Here is a 14,961-nt window from a genome sequence, read left to right on the forward strand (position 1 = left end):
TCTCTGGTTAGCCTCTGGGCTCTGGGCATCTGCTATGGACTCTGGGCTCAGGGCAAACAAATGACTGTGATGTTGGACTCCAGCCGGTTGAATTCCTTGTTGTATTTGCAGAGATCTCAAGGAATCATAATGATAATTCACAGAATTATTATTATTATGGTCAAAAGTTAGAGGTCCATATTTCTTGTTGGGGTCCTGCAAGCCACATGTTTTCTCAAAAATGAAATAATAAAGAGAAGAAGAATGATTCTTATCCATGTAATTTGCCTTTGCTTTTGTGAAAGGGAGAGCCATGAAGCAGTGGGGGTACCCAGCTTCTGAATGCCTCAGTTTCCTCATCTGTAAAATAGAGAGGATAATTGTACTCACAGTCACGGGATCTTGTGAGGATTAAATGAGTTTATAAATATAAAGTGTTCAATAACTAGGCTTTTATTATATATATATATATATATATATATATATATATATACACTCAATAAATGTTAGCAATTTTTATTTTTTTACTATTGATGCACAGATCAACTTGTCCAATAAATAACCTTTTTGATGTTGCCAGCACTAGAGAGATATAAATCCTCAAGTTCACCTAAGCTACTTTTCAGTCTGAAGAGATTCGAGAAACATTTCAAGAAATATCAATAATCTCAAACCTTTTTCTTTTAGCACCAACTTTATAATACTCGTGTAAATCTGTTGTCGTACGTAACCATCCCTGCCTTCCACATCTATGTAGTGTCGGGTTTACTGTAGCGCAGTAACATCTTGGTTGACCTCCACAGTTGATTAAAAAATATTAAAAACTAAGTGTGAATGGAAAGGAATAGACCTACTGCTTACTCCTGCAGTGGTGCAATTCTTGGGGGATGAAAATTAGTTACAGGGTTATTATAAGGCAATTAACCCAACAGTGCTTTTCTTTCTGCTTCACATTTCAAAGGAACACATGTCCAAAGGGCCTTCTTCTCCTTTGAGGATCTTGACATTGTCACTTTCTATCCAAGTGCAAAACTGTGACAATACCTCCTGCCCCGGCCACCAAAAGAAACATGTAGAGACACTTCGCAGTTGAAAAGGGAGAATGGCCCCTTTATGGTGACTGGCTTGGAATTATAAATATTTTTACTTCTCCCGTAGGAGATGGCTCGTGGAAGAGAGGAGACAAACACGACTTTGAAGCTAAGCAAGCGTACTCATCCCTCCAAACAATCACTCTACTGAGGACAGTGAAACCTGAGTTTGAGAAGTTTTCCATGGAGGTGAAAAGTTCTGTTGAGAAGCAAGGGCTCAGTGAGGAGGACTACGTAAGTAATTGATTATGAGCCTAGACCTTCAGCATCCTGAAAACAGTCTTTGAATTAAATCAGGTGTGATAAAGCATCCTGTTCTGAACCATTCCTAGGTTCATGTCTGAATGTCACTGTTGCTTCCTGTGTGTTTTTTTTTTTCTGGCCATCTCTCCTCCCTCCTCCCCGCCAGGCGCCCATCACCCCACGCTTCACTTACACTTTGCCAGCTGCTGAAGGAAGGGAAATGGCTTTCTGTGGGTACTTGTGGTCATGCTGAGCAGAGATCTGGAGACTTCCATCACCTATTCTGCTAGGAGCGTGTTGGGGGAGAAGACGGATGAAGGATTGCCAAAGTTTTGCATGCCTGATTTTTCCAGAGCTTGGTGGAGGAAGGTATTTTGGATTTTAGAAGGCTCCTTCTTTTGGCAATCTGTCTTAGCTTCGTGACCAGTCTGCTTCTCTCTTTTGTGGCCGTGTTGTTGCCTCCTTCTGCTGCAGGCTGTTCCCTACTGAAGTATTTCAGAGTGTCGCACACCATTAGTGAGGTTGTTACTTATGCATCTTCCAAGAGTGGACTGGAGTCTGGAGCTCAGGCCAGGCTCAGGATTAAGTAGAGGGACATCTAACTGTGTGATCTGGGGCAGATTCCTCAGTCTCCTTCATTCAGATGAGGATGGGAGGATTACAGATAATCTAGCTGAAGTCTTTAGCATTGTCTGGTCAAAAAGTTGGAACTCAATGAATGGTGTCTCTTTTGTACTATTGTTATAAGATCATACCTGTCTTTATAGGAATTTGCTACTAGACATACAAAGGGTCTTATAAACATGTATTCATGTCTTAAATGCGATTTATATATTATACACATATCATTTAAAATACCTTTTGACTTTCTAAATTAACACTGTCTTCTAGATATGTAATGTGAGCCACAAATGTAATTAAAAAGTTTTTAGTAATCACATTAGAAAAAGTTAAAAAAGCAGGTGAAATTAATTTTAATAATACATTTTATTTCACTTAAATAGAAAAAAAATCATTTCAACATTTAATCAATGTAAAATTACGACTGAGATTGTATATATTTTTTCTTGTATGAAGTCTTTGAAATCTAGTGTGTATTTTACCCTTACAGAGTATCTTAATTCAGTTCAAGTGCTCAGTAGTGATACGTGACCAGTGGCTGCCATGTTGGACAGGGTGTTCTTAATTATGAAAGAAGTAGAGCCCAAGTTTACAGAAACCTATGATAGTATTGTCATCATCCAAATCTTTTGCCTCAGGAATGTGAAAGGACACAAAGGACATTGTAGTTCTCTTCAGTAGTTCTGCCAGAGGTGGCCTATGTCAATATTGAAAACATCCAAGTCTTTTACCTATGCCACTGTATGTTATTTTACTTTGCTAGGTTCATATTAATTTTCTGGTTTAAAAACTCAGAAATGGTGTCCTTTTGTCTAACTTCTTTCCTAAGGTTGTTGAAGTTCAAGTATTTCAGTACAGGTCGTCCAACATTATGAGACTTAGTGGGCAAAAGTTGGCATTCCTTTGCACTATCAGGTACATCTTCTTGGTCATTAATTATCCTGTGTTCAGAATATTAAATCTTATTTTAATGGTAGTCTAGGCAAAATCTCCCTGGAAGGTGTACCTACTATAAAGATCCATAATACATTCCAAACCAAATACTGCTGCTTTAGAGATTATTTGTAGTTGTAGATTACAATATCGCTTCCCTCTGATGGTGGGATCATTAAAACGGATTTTATAAATAAATAAAAATGATAATGTAAACTAGAAATTGGAGTTCCTCATAATGACTTATTCTGTCTTTCATAGTTATGTGTGTTTTAGCTGTGCTCTTTTGAGTGCCACTGCAGCTGTTTATCAGGTTAGTTTAGACAGGTGGTTGTGGTGAGTATCGTGGAAGAGGGAGATACGGGGCCTCGCAGAGGCTAGAGCTTGATCTCCTGCAGCGGGAGATGCTGGAGCGGAATAACAAGACTTGGTGGTCTTCATCTTAAGCCTCAGCTCTTTCCTCATTCTTGCTGCTTCTCTTGTTTGTACTAATGGGTTGTCTCATCTACTTAGAATTTCTGTTAGTGATACCCATCGTGAGCTCTTCAGTCCTTGTTACTGGATCTCAAATCCAGCAACTTTGGTGGACTCTATTCTAAAGTTTTACCATGCATTTTCTAAACAACCACAAGACCTTTGAATAGTAACAATTTTGTTTCTTTTCAGTTCTTCTTTTAAGCATGCTTAATTAAGAGATATTTAATTACATTGTCTAATAAATTAAGTATAATTAATTAAATTAAATCTTTTAATGATACTGGCTAGGATCCCAATGCAGTATTGAATATACGTAGTGGTAGTGGGCATCCTTGCCTTGTTCTGAACTTTAAAGTGAAGAGCATATAACAGATTTCATATCTGTTCATATCACCATTTAAGTGTGATGTTTACTTGGGGTTTTGGGGAAAGAGTCTTTATTAGATGTGGAAGTTCTCTTTTATTTGTTTTTATTTGTTGGTGAAGTTCTGTTCTGGCAAAATGATACCCTTTATTAGGATAACTGAAACAAAAATAGCACAGAAAACATAAAGATTCACATAATGTAGATTAGGAAAGGATCTGGACACAGGTTTTTTCTTAATTGAAGTATAGTTGATTTATAATGTTGTGTTAATTTCTGCTGTACAGCAAAGTGATTCAGTTATACATGTATATATTCTTTTTCATGTTCTTTTCCATTATGGTTTATCACAGGATATTGAATATAGTTCCCTGTGCTCTACAGTAGGACCTTGTTGTTTATCCATCCTATATATACTAGTTTGCATCTGCTAACCCCAAACTCCCACTCCATCCCTCCCCCACCCACCTCCCCCTTGGCAACCACATTTCTGTTCTCTGTGTCAGGACACAGCTTTTGATTGTAGACATTGTAAACTATATGATATTCTTGACCCCATGTCATGTATGCTAGTATCACAGTCATCAGATTAGCATGTGGTTGGCATCTTTGGAAAGCTTAGGATCTTGTCAAGATGCAAACATTTGGAGCTTAAAAATTTTTATAAGGCTATACTGAAACATTAGAAAGATGGAATGGCAATGGTATTTTTTAATAAAATTATTATTATATATTTTAAGCTTACCAAATTTTGTTATTAGTGTTACTTTGTTTCTCCCCCTCTCTTCTTCTCTCTCTCCTTCTCTCTTTCTCCCTACCTTCATCTCCAACTCTTGCCTTCTCTTTTTTTAAAGTGACTTTTTAACTGAGAAGAGTGCAAATTTACATGCAGTTTTAAGATGCAATATGGAGACATTCCTCGTATATAGTGCCTAGTTTTCCCCAGTGGTAACACTTTGGAAAACTATATGTAAGATCACAACCAGGATATTGACACTGATACAATGCACTAATTTTACTCACATTTCCTCAATTTTGTTTGTACTTATGTGTGTATGTGCATGTGTGTGGGTATTCAGTTCTGTGGAATTTTATCACCTGTGTAGGTTGGGGTGTTTGAATATTATCAAATGCGTTTTCTACATCTATGGAAATAATCATATTTTTTCTTTATTCTGTTATAATGTGGTGAGTTGCATTACCAGGGTTTTCTCCCTGAACCCCAGTTTTTTTTTTTTTTTTTTTTTTTTTTTTTTTTTTTTTTGCTGTACGCGGGCCTCTCACTGCTGTGGCCTCTCCCGTTGCGGAGCACAGGCTCCGGACACACAGGCTCCGCGGCCATGGCTCGCGGGCCCAGCCGCTCAGCGGCATGTGGGATCCTCCGGGATCGGGACACGAACCCGCGTCCCCTGCATCGGCAGGCGGACTCTCAATCACTGCGCCACCAGGGAGGCCCTGAACCCCAGTTTTATTGAGATATAACTGACATATAACATTGTATAAGTGTAAGTACAACATAAGGATTTGATATTTGTATATATTGAGAAATGATCACCATGATAAGTTTGGTTAACACTGATCATCTCACATAGTTACAAACAAATTTTTTTTCTGGCGATGAGAACTATAAAAATCTACTATCTTAGTAAGTTTCAAATATACAGTACAGTATTGTTGACTATGGTCATCTTGCTGTACATCTCATCCCTGGAATGTATTGATATTTATCTTATAATTGGACATTTGTATCTTTGAACCACCTTCATTACTAGAGTTTTCTAACTTTAATAATCTCTGCACTCCTGGAATAACTCTGCTCTTTCTCTATACCAAGTCTTGAACTCCTCTGTTTCCCAGTTCATATCTTGGAGAATATAATTGTGGTTGAACCTGTACAAGTTTGCCTTGGTGGAGCTTTCCATGCTGGGTTGTCTCAAAGGCTATTGGCAGCCTGTGTATTAGGCTCTCTGGGTTGGAAGTCCACTCCTGTTTCACTCACCTCTGGTGGGTAGTTGGGTGGGTACATGTGTGCGATGCGATGGAAAATAAGATTGCTTAGGGCTGGGCTATCCCTGGGGCTCTGGGTGTTGCATGTACTGTAATTGTCTCATTATTACCATATGTATCTATGACAGTGTCTCTGCCATTCCTATGGGTACTATAATAGTATTTTTAAAAGTATATTTGGAAACCTAATCTATTCTGATGCATCATCTTTTAATAGGGCCCATTATATTGGGAGGTGGTATAGCCTAATGGCTAAGTGTGCAGGCTTGGGGTTTCACAGACCTAGCTCTGCGTCTTACTGTTTTGGTCTTGAGCATGTTTCTGAAACTGTGCCTTAGTTTGCTGACTCTAAAATGGGGATAAATAATTTTTAACTGACAAGGTCACTGAAAGAACTCAAGCATTGTATATAAATAATATTGAACACAATGCCAGGCACTAAGTAAATATTCAATACATGGTAGCCGTTATTTCTCTTACTTTTGTTTCTCATATTCCAGACCAATGTGACCAATGTATATGAGGCTTCTGCATGTCAATGTCCTCCCCAGCACCCCTACTCATCCTTCAGATGTTGACTCAAATACCACTTTCTCAGGAGGTTTTTTCCTGACACTCCAGACGAATCTCACACACTCTGCTCCTTTCTATCATAGCATGCCTCTCTGGTTGTAACCACGTCTATGTATGGGATTTTTTAAAGTTAATCTTGGCCTCCTTTGCCAGAGAGTAAGTTCCATGAGAGCAGCAACCATGTCTGTTTCTGTTCACTCTTGCATCCCCCTTACTGTATGCTTGGCACATAGGACGCAGCCAATAAATGTAAGCTATTATTATTAGGCTTATTATTGGGGGTTATTATTGGACCAGAAGACATCAAATCCAAGCCCCTTCCTGTACAGTGGTGAAAACTGAGGCCCAGGGAGGTGAGGTGGCTTTTCCAAATGTAACCACTATATTGCAGTCAGTACAACAATGCTGGGTGGTGACAGAGTCCTGTACTTAGACCTTATCAGGTACACAAAGCCAGGAGTTCAAGTCCATTTATACTGTGGGAGATGGTACTGGGGGCTAGTAATGGGTTTTTCCAGTGGGGATTCTGAAGACCTTCTAGTGGGTGGCATCAGAAATCTAAAGTTAGAAGTAAAGCCCCACTGGAGAGGCCGTCAAATATCAGTGGGACTCCCAGCGTGGCTCAGACAAGTGCTTGCCAAGTGTCTGTCTAGCCTCCTCTAGTGGGGTTTTGTTTTGCAGCCAGGGTGGTCTTTATTGCCTTTCCCTTGGGCTAAGCCAGCACAAAGTCCTTCTGGAGACTCAAGCCCCACAGCAGGAACGGGAGGCGAGAGGGGCTGGGCCGACAGGAAGCCCTGCTCCGATGTCTGGGTCAGGCAGAAATGGCCCTTGTACCTTGGTCCTCTTGAGGCTTGACGGGCCTGCTTGGCCATGACCACAGAGCTGAGGGGAAGCCTGTGCTGACTGGAGAAATCTCAGGCTCACAGCATCCAGTAGGCGTAGATGAGGGTCCGAAGGAGGAAGATGGCCCCAGACGGCAGCATGTTCTTCTGGTTCTCCTGCCGAAGCAACTGCAGCTCCTTCTCATAGTTGGAGGCTTTGTTCATCAGGCTGCTTTTCTCCTTCTCCAGAGACCTCCTGGCCTCTGAGCTCAGCTTCGCCCCATAGAGCCTGGAGTTCACAGCCTCCAGGTCTCTCCGACGTTGTGACAGCTTCTTCAACAGCCCATCGATCTCTAGAGCGATGCCCAGATTCTCCAGCTTCTTTTTAGTCATGTTACTTGCCGGGTTCCCGGAGTCATTATTGGACGCTCTCTGGTGGTTTATATTGGGTCACCCACATGTGCAGTGGCTCTCATTCCAGGGTGTCTGGATGGAGCTGTTTGGCCTCTGCCACCGAATGGTTCCAATTCTAGAGCACTGGTATTTGGTTTTAGAATGCGCTGTGTGGTGGCCAAGCCAAGATTAGTTGCATCCCCTGACTCCTGGTCAGTGGCTTTCTTTATCCACTACATCAGTCTGACCTTTTTAACAACAATGTGCCCCAATATGGGGGCAAACCCATGACCCGAAGATTAAGTGTCTCAGGCCCTACAAGTGAGCCCGGCAGGCGGCACAGGCAGGAGCACTTCCTTCCTTTCCCTGCCCCCTGCCTGCCCAAATACACAATTTTTTTTTTTTTTTTTTGCGGTACACGGGCCTCTCACTGTTGTGCCCTCTCCCGTTGTGGAGCACAGGCTCCGGAAGCGCAGGCTCAGCGGCCATGGCTCACGGGCCCAGCCTCTCCGCGGCATGTGGGATCTTCCCGGACCGGGGCACGAACCCGCGTCCCCTGCTTTGGCAGGCGGACTCTCAACCACTGCGCCACCAGAGAAGCCCTGAATACACACTTTTAAGATATCAGTTTCTCTTTACTCTTTCACATACTTGACAAAGTCCGGCTAGGACTCTGTCTCCTCTCCATCTGCAGCGATCTCTTTTGCCTGTTTTCTTCTGAAGTGTAAACCACCATTTCCTAAATCAGCAGGTGATGTTTATTGAGCACCCCAGGGACCATGGCTGTGAACTTGATCCTGGATCATGTAATGGTCCCATCTTGGGTGGGATCTTCATCACCTAAAAATACTTGAGCAAGTATATAAATATCCATGGCCATGAGCTCTGGGAGGCTACAAGAGCTGCATTCCTGTGCCAGCACGGATGTGAAACATCATTCACTTCAGTGTCAGCACTCTGACACACTGATGGCATTCACACAAGTCTGGACAGTTTATCTTGCAGTAGAGCAAATGCGGCACATGTGTGAAAATATCCATGTTTCTAGAGAAATGAAATCAAACACGGTGGAGTGGGTTCACTTAGTTCTTTAGTAGGAGGCTCCCTCCAAATTCATCCAACTTTCCGTGACCTCTTTAAGTGGATGAGGGTTTCCTGAGTTAGGGGGCATTAACTCTTTACAATTCTGTGCAAAATTTTGTATGTAAGTGCACATGTGTATATTTCTGGAGAGAGGGGTCAGCACCCTTCATCTGATTTTTAATGGGGTCAATGTCACAAAAAGGTAAGAATCATTGAACTAGACCAGGGTTAGTCAGCATACCATTTAATCAGTTACTACCCCAAGCCCTATTTATTCCTATGGATAGGGTACAACATTGTGCAAGCAGTGCTGCGTTGAAAAATCACTCCCCTGGAAGAAAATGAAGAGACACCTGAATGCTCTAATATTTTTTAATCTTATATTCTAAAATCATTCGTTTTATTTCTGAGATGAAAGAGATACTAATTCATTTATTTATTCCTTCATTCTGAACTAGGGAGTCAGTCCAGTCTTTACAACTACCAGTGTTTTCACATAATGTCTTTAAGAGGTAGACTTAAATTTGTCCCAGCTACTATTTCTCAGGTTAGACTGAGCCAATGTTGGAGACCTCTTTTCCCCTCTGGCAGCTGCTCTGACTGCTCGGTCCTGTAAATCCCACTCTTGGCTTTGCCCCATTCTCCTATTGTGTTTGGCACTTCTGAGACCCATTCACTGGCTGGCCCTTTAGCAGTTGGCTCTGCCCTTGGGTGAAGCTCACCCTCTTTCCTTGATGTTGTAGTTGTTTAAATCAAAACAATACATGATTTTCTAGATTGAGTACAATGAAAGAAGACCCACACTGAATTAAAAATAAATTCATGATACTCTGAGAGTTAAGACAAACACAAGTCTCCCATTCTACTCTTCTCCGCTCCTGACTCCCATTCTTTGGAGGCCATAATCCTTAACGTTTTTATTGGCCTCTGCCAATATAAAGGGAAACCCTTTATATTTCTAAATAGCTTATTTATATGGATGTTTCGAATATTAAAAATTTTGATATTATTTTGTGATTTTGTAAAATGGAAAAAGATTTAGCTCCTTTATACACTCTTTCTCTACCAATACTTCTTTTTCCTCCCATCCTCCCAATATTTTGTGACATAATTTTTCGTTAAAGGTATAGTCACAAAATAAAATTTGAAGCTAAAAAAATAGAGCTTTTATTATTATGACATGCATATATATGTATATGTATATATATTTACAACTGAATCATGTAGTGTTCTATGATTACATTTCTTTTCCTGCCTAGCTTTTTGTTTTTTCTGCAGTTAGTAATGTCCTTGGTTTTTTATTTGCTTCCATGTAATTCTCACTATTTCATTCTTATTCCCTCAGCCAAAAATTTTGGATAATGATGTTTCTTTTTTCCCCCCTTTGTCTTCCTGCTCTAGTTTAGAGTAATTGCTTTCTTGAATATCAACCTTTAGTTCTCTCCTGTACTAGATCCTCTTTTTCTTGGATATCAAATCTCCTTCTTTGTTGAATTTCACCTTAGTTTTGAAGGACAGGGGTGCAAGGATTCTTCAGTATATGCAAATCAATCAATGTGATACACCATATTAACAAATTGAAGAATAAAAAGAACCAGCTTTTAGTTTCATTGATTTTTGCTATTGTTTTCTTTGTTTCTATTTCATTAATTTCTGCTCTGATTTTTATGATTTGTTTCCTTCTACTAACTTTGGGTTTTGTTTGTTCTTTTTCTCTAATTGCTTTAGGTGTAAGGTTAGGTTGTTTATTTGAGATTTTTCTTGTTTCTTAAGGTAGGATTGAATTGCTCTAATCTTCCCTCTTAGGACTGCTTTTGCTGCACCCCATAGGTTTTGGGTCATTGTGTTTTCATTGTCATTTGTTTGTATATATTTTTTGATTTCATCAGTGATCTCTTGGCTATTTAGTAGCATATTGTTTAGCCTCTATATGTTTGTGGTTTTTTTTACGGCTTTTTTCCCCCTGTAATTGATTTCTAATCTCACAGCGTTGTGGTCAGAAAAGATGCTTGATATGATTTCAATTTTCTTAAATTTGCTGAAACTTCATTTGTGACCCAAGATATGATCTATCTTGGAGAATGTTCTGTGTGCACTTGAGAAGAAATTGTATTCTGCTGCTTTGGGATGGAATGTCCTATAAATGTCAATTAAGTCTATCTGGTCTATTGTGTCATTTAAAGCTTGTGTTTCCTTATTTATTTTCTGTCTGGATGATCTGTCCATTGGTGTAAGTGGGGTGTTAAAGTCCCCCACTATTATTGTGTTACTGTCAATTTCCTCTTTTATGGCTGTTAGCATTTGCCTTATGTATTGAGGTGCTCCTATGTTGCATGCATAAATATTTATAATTGTTATGTCTTCTTGGATGGATCCCTTGATCATTATGTAGTGTCCTTCCTTGTCTCTGTGACAGTCTTTATTTTAAAGTCTAGTTTATCTGATATGAGTATTGCCACTCCAGCTTTCTTTTGATTTCCATTTGCATGGAATATCTTTTTCCATCCCCTCACTTTGTCTGTATGGGTCCCTAGGTCTGAAGTGGGTCTCTTGCAGGCAGCATATATATAGGCCTTGTTTTTGTATCCATTTGGCCAGTCTGTGTCTTTTGGTTGGAGCATATAATCTGTTTACATTTAAGGTAATTATTGATATGTATGTTCCTATTAACATTTTCTTTATTGTTTTGGGTTTGTTTTTGTAGGTCTTTTACTTATTTTGTGTTTCCCACCTAGAGAAGTTCCTTTAGCATTTGTTGTAAGGCTGATTTGGTGACACTGAATTCTCTTAGCTTTTGCTTGTCTGTAAAGCTTTTGATTTCTCCATTGAATCTGAATGAGATCCTTGCCGGGTAGAGTAATCTTGGTTGTAGGTTTTCCCCTTTCATTACTTTAAATATATCCTGCCACTCCCTTCTGGTCTGCAGAGTTTCTGCTGAAAAATCAGCTGAAAACTTTATGGGGATTCCCTCGTATGTTACTTTTTGCTTTTCCCTTGTTGCTTTTAATATTTTTTCTTTGAATTTAATTTTTGTTAGTTTGATTAATATGTGTCTTGGAGTGTTTCTTCTTGGGTTCCCCCATTTTTTCAACTCTTCCAACTTCTTTTATTTTCTGTGATTGCCACAACTTTATCTTCCAACTTGTCTATTGAATTTTTAATTTTTGATATCATCTTTTTAATTTACAAGACCTCTTTTTTGTTCTCTGAGTGCCTCTTTTTAAAAAATAACACACACCTTGTTTCCTGGATGCAATGTCTTCTTTTCCTGAGTATACTCTTTCATCAGTTCTAGAATATACTTCGTTCACATTTTAACTCATCTAAAGTTGAGATTCATTTTATAATTGGTGGGCTGTCATAATTTTTTCTTTCTAAGGGCACATATAATAAAGGTGCTTCACATAATTGCAGATATTTTATATTTGTTGAGATTTTTAAAAAGTTTTCTTTTACTTCCTGCTCACTTATTTCTTTCAAATTCCTTTCTAAAAATATTCATTTTGAATTCTTTCTCTTTCATATTATAGCTTTTCTTAAACTGTTGGTAATCCTTATCTAAGTTCTGTGTGCATGGGAACTTGTCTAGTGGTGGACTTTATTGTACGGTAATAACATGTCAAGTTGGCTTTTTCAAAGGGTTATCCCAAATATGATTATGTGAGGGTTGTTTCTCTTAGGCTGGTCAGTTTCAATAAATACTTCTCCAAATAACTTCTTGAGAGTCATAAGCCTGCCCTACATTCTGGGATCCTAGAAAGGGGGGACTCTCACCTTTAGGACTGAGGACTTTTCACTTACACCTCAATTTTCAGTATTATGCTTCACCCAACCTCCAGCTGTGCCTTGTACCCTCCCAGTCGGATCTTTGTGTCAACATATTCAGACAATAAATCTGCTGTCTTCTGCCTGGATAGGAAGGGACAGTTTCTTCTCTGTTTAAGGCTTGGGGGTGGGGGATCTGACATTTAAGTGTTTCTTGTACAGATTTTCAACTAATCCCAGTATTTCCAACCCCACTGCATCCCTACCTCCAGAGGTAACTAGTGTCTCCAGTTTAGAGCCTCTGGACTGGAGTTCTTTGCTTCTTGTTGGAATTCCCTGTCATGCTCCCCTGCACACTTGGATTTAGGTTTCTCAGGTCTATTGAGTCACTTACCCCTTTCCAACTTTCAAAATTTTTTTGACTTTCCTCATCTACTATTTACTTCCTGTACTCTTTCAACTTATAAATTTACATCTTAAAAATTTCATTGTCATTTTAGTGGGGATTTTGCAGGGAAAGTATGTTTCAATGGTTGTGACTTACTGAAGTCTCTCAGTACCATGCAAGTATGCAGAGATGGTGGTGCCATCTTTATTTTTGGGGGGTGGTGGTGGTTGTGGTAATCTAGTTATATTCAAAGCAAAGAAGGAAGAGGAAAAGAGAGACAGAGTGTGTGTTTGAAAGAGGGGTCAGTGTATTTATTTTAGTCCAGAATGCTCTTGCTCCTTTAGAAATTCCCACTTGGTTACAGTTTCTCTTCTAGTGGCTACTTAATCTTGATTTATTAGCTCAGTGCTTTCTTTCTTGCCCTCACAGATATGCCTGCCCTCTGTGATTCTTCAAAAGCAGTTGTACAGAAGCAACATACATTAACAATAATATATACTCACTAAGAAAAGGCTTGTTCTTTTACAGGTTTTTCATACTAGTGTTTGAAGAGTTTATTTTACTTTATGTCCAGGCCTAAACTGTTTCTTCTAATATAGCTCTTATGCCAGTGTCATTTGAAAAAGGAACACATATAGGAATATCATCTAGGAATCCTGTTGCCAGTGTAAGTAGAAGTTTAGGTTCTAAAGTGGATTTTTTAAAAAGCTAAGTTTTAAGGTTAAAAAATGGAATATTTACATAAAAATAATTGGAACTGTTTGTGTCCTGGTGGGTTATTTATCACAATGCAGTGGTAGCAATTTTGCACCCTTTCTAGAATCTCTTAGGACTCTCTTATTGTACAATAAAATACTTCAGAAAAAAGTGAAAACATTGGAAGACATAAACTTGTATAGAGGGTTCCAACATGGGACTCAGTCACCTTCCAGTGCAACCTTGGGTAGTAGAGACCATCTCCTCTGAATAGGATCTGTTCCCTAGTAATCTCCAATGTTGCAGACAGCATTATTCTAGAACCAAAGGCAATCCAGCTGGGAAAGGAGCTGTAGGCGAGAAGGCAGAGCTCCTGACCCTGGACTTGGGCTGAGAAGGTCCTTGCCTGGGTCTCTTTACTTCTTAGGGCTTCCTCTGTTGTAAAACCAGAGATTGGGGCCACCACCTCAAGGGGCTTTCCCATTCCCAGGTTTCTGTTATTATATGTTGAAAGTGTTTTTCTAACTTTAGTCTTAATTTAGATGTTGCTATTTCATTGTCAATATCTGGATATGGAATTTACTTACGCTTTATTGAAAAATCACAATGTAACAATCATCACAACCCACCCACCTGCATTTTAGGAGGATTTTATTCCAGTAAAGTATTCTGCTGCTTATAACATTACATCATAAAAGTCTCTTGGAAATTTTCGTTACTCCAGCTTTAAAATACAAAGGACCAACTTTTCTTCAGCTCCAGACTGGTCACCATTCTGCAGCCTGAAACCCTTTGTATATGCAAAACTCATCTTTGTGTACACAAACTAAGTAATTGCAATGTTCTGCGTCCAATTTGCATTTGCAGGGATCCAGCTGCAAGTGTCGTTTTGCAAACACAAAATTAAAGCCTGTTTTTTAAGAGTGGTTTAGATGCATTTTTTTAAAAAGTATTTCTCCAGTTAATCTCAGAGATGGCTTTTTGATGTTGTTGTTAAAGAAAGGTGTTTTAGTTATAGAGAATGTGCAGAATCCTTTTTTTTAAATGAAATAATACTGCATCCTTGGTACTCTGGCTTTCAAATTCAGTTTCATACTTCTTAATGCTACCTCTGTTCTTGACTTGGGGTAGAATTTGGTAAATGCTGTTTTTATTTCTAACCAGGTATTCTGAGCAGGAGGTGATTTTATAACCTTGGATATTTGCTCATTTGAGGTTAGCAGGCCACCCGTAGCTTGCTTTTTCTCCTTATTTAAAAGTTGAAAATTTAACTAATTAAACAAATATTCCGGCAGTGTCTGATGCACAGCAGAATTGTTAGGGAGGTGGGATGTGTATTGGGCCATCCCTCCCTCCCAGGTTTCCCTCTGACACTCAAAAACGAAATGGGAGCCTGGAGCCTGCAACTTATCTAGTCACAGTATTTGAAAAGAGACAAGGTTTAATAAAACATTGTTTAGATAGGCCAGGCATTACATTTTGGAAAGTCCAAAATGTTGAAAAACAACACTCTCATTTCCTTCAATG

The 14,961-nt window shown here is 39.3% G+C and overlaps 2 protein-coding genes across 3 annotated transcripts in view; one reads left to right on the forward strand and one right to left on the reverse strand.

Annotated features, from left to right (window-relative positions):
* NPR3 (natriuretic peptide receptor 3) overlaps positions 1-14,961 on the forward strand; it is a 77,558-nt gene that overhangs the window by 23,772 nt on the left and 38,825 nt on the right. For both annotated transcript variants that reach the window (XM_060092766.1, XM_060092767.1), the window contains exon 3: positions 1,138-1,304. In XM_060092766.1, the coding sequence (XP_059948749.1) occupies positions 1,138-1,304 (167 nt within the window). The remainder of the gene's footprint in view (positions 1-1,137; positions 1,305-14,961) is intronic.
* Positions 7,209-7,502, reverse strand: LOC132485142 (coiled-coil domain-containing protein 167-like). The gene has a single exon (XM_060091617.1). The coding sequence runs from the start codon at positions 7,500-7,502 to the stop codon at positions 7,209-7,211; it is 294 nt and encodes a 97-aa protein (XP_059947600.1).

The sequence above is a fragment of the Mesoplodon densirostris genome, chromosome 3 (genome assembly GCF_025265405.1).
Source record: "Mesoplodon densirostris isolate mMesDen1 chromosome 3, mMesDen1 primary haplotype, whole genome shotgun sequence".
Taxonomy (NCBI): Eukaryota; Metazoa; Chordata; class Mammalia; order Artiodactyla; family Ziphiidae; genus Mesoplodon; species Mesoplodon densirostris.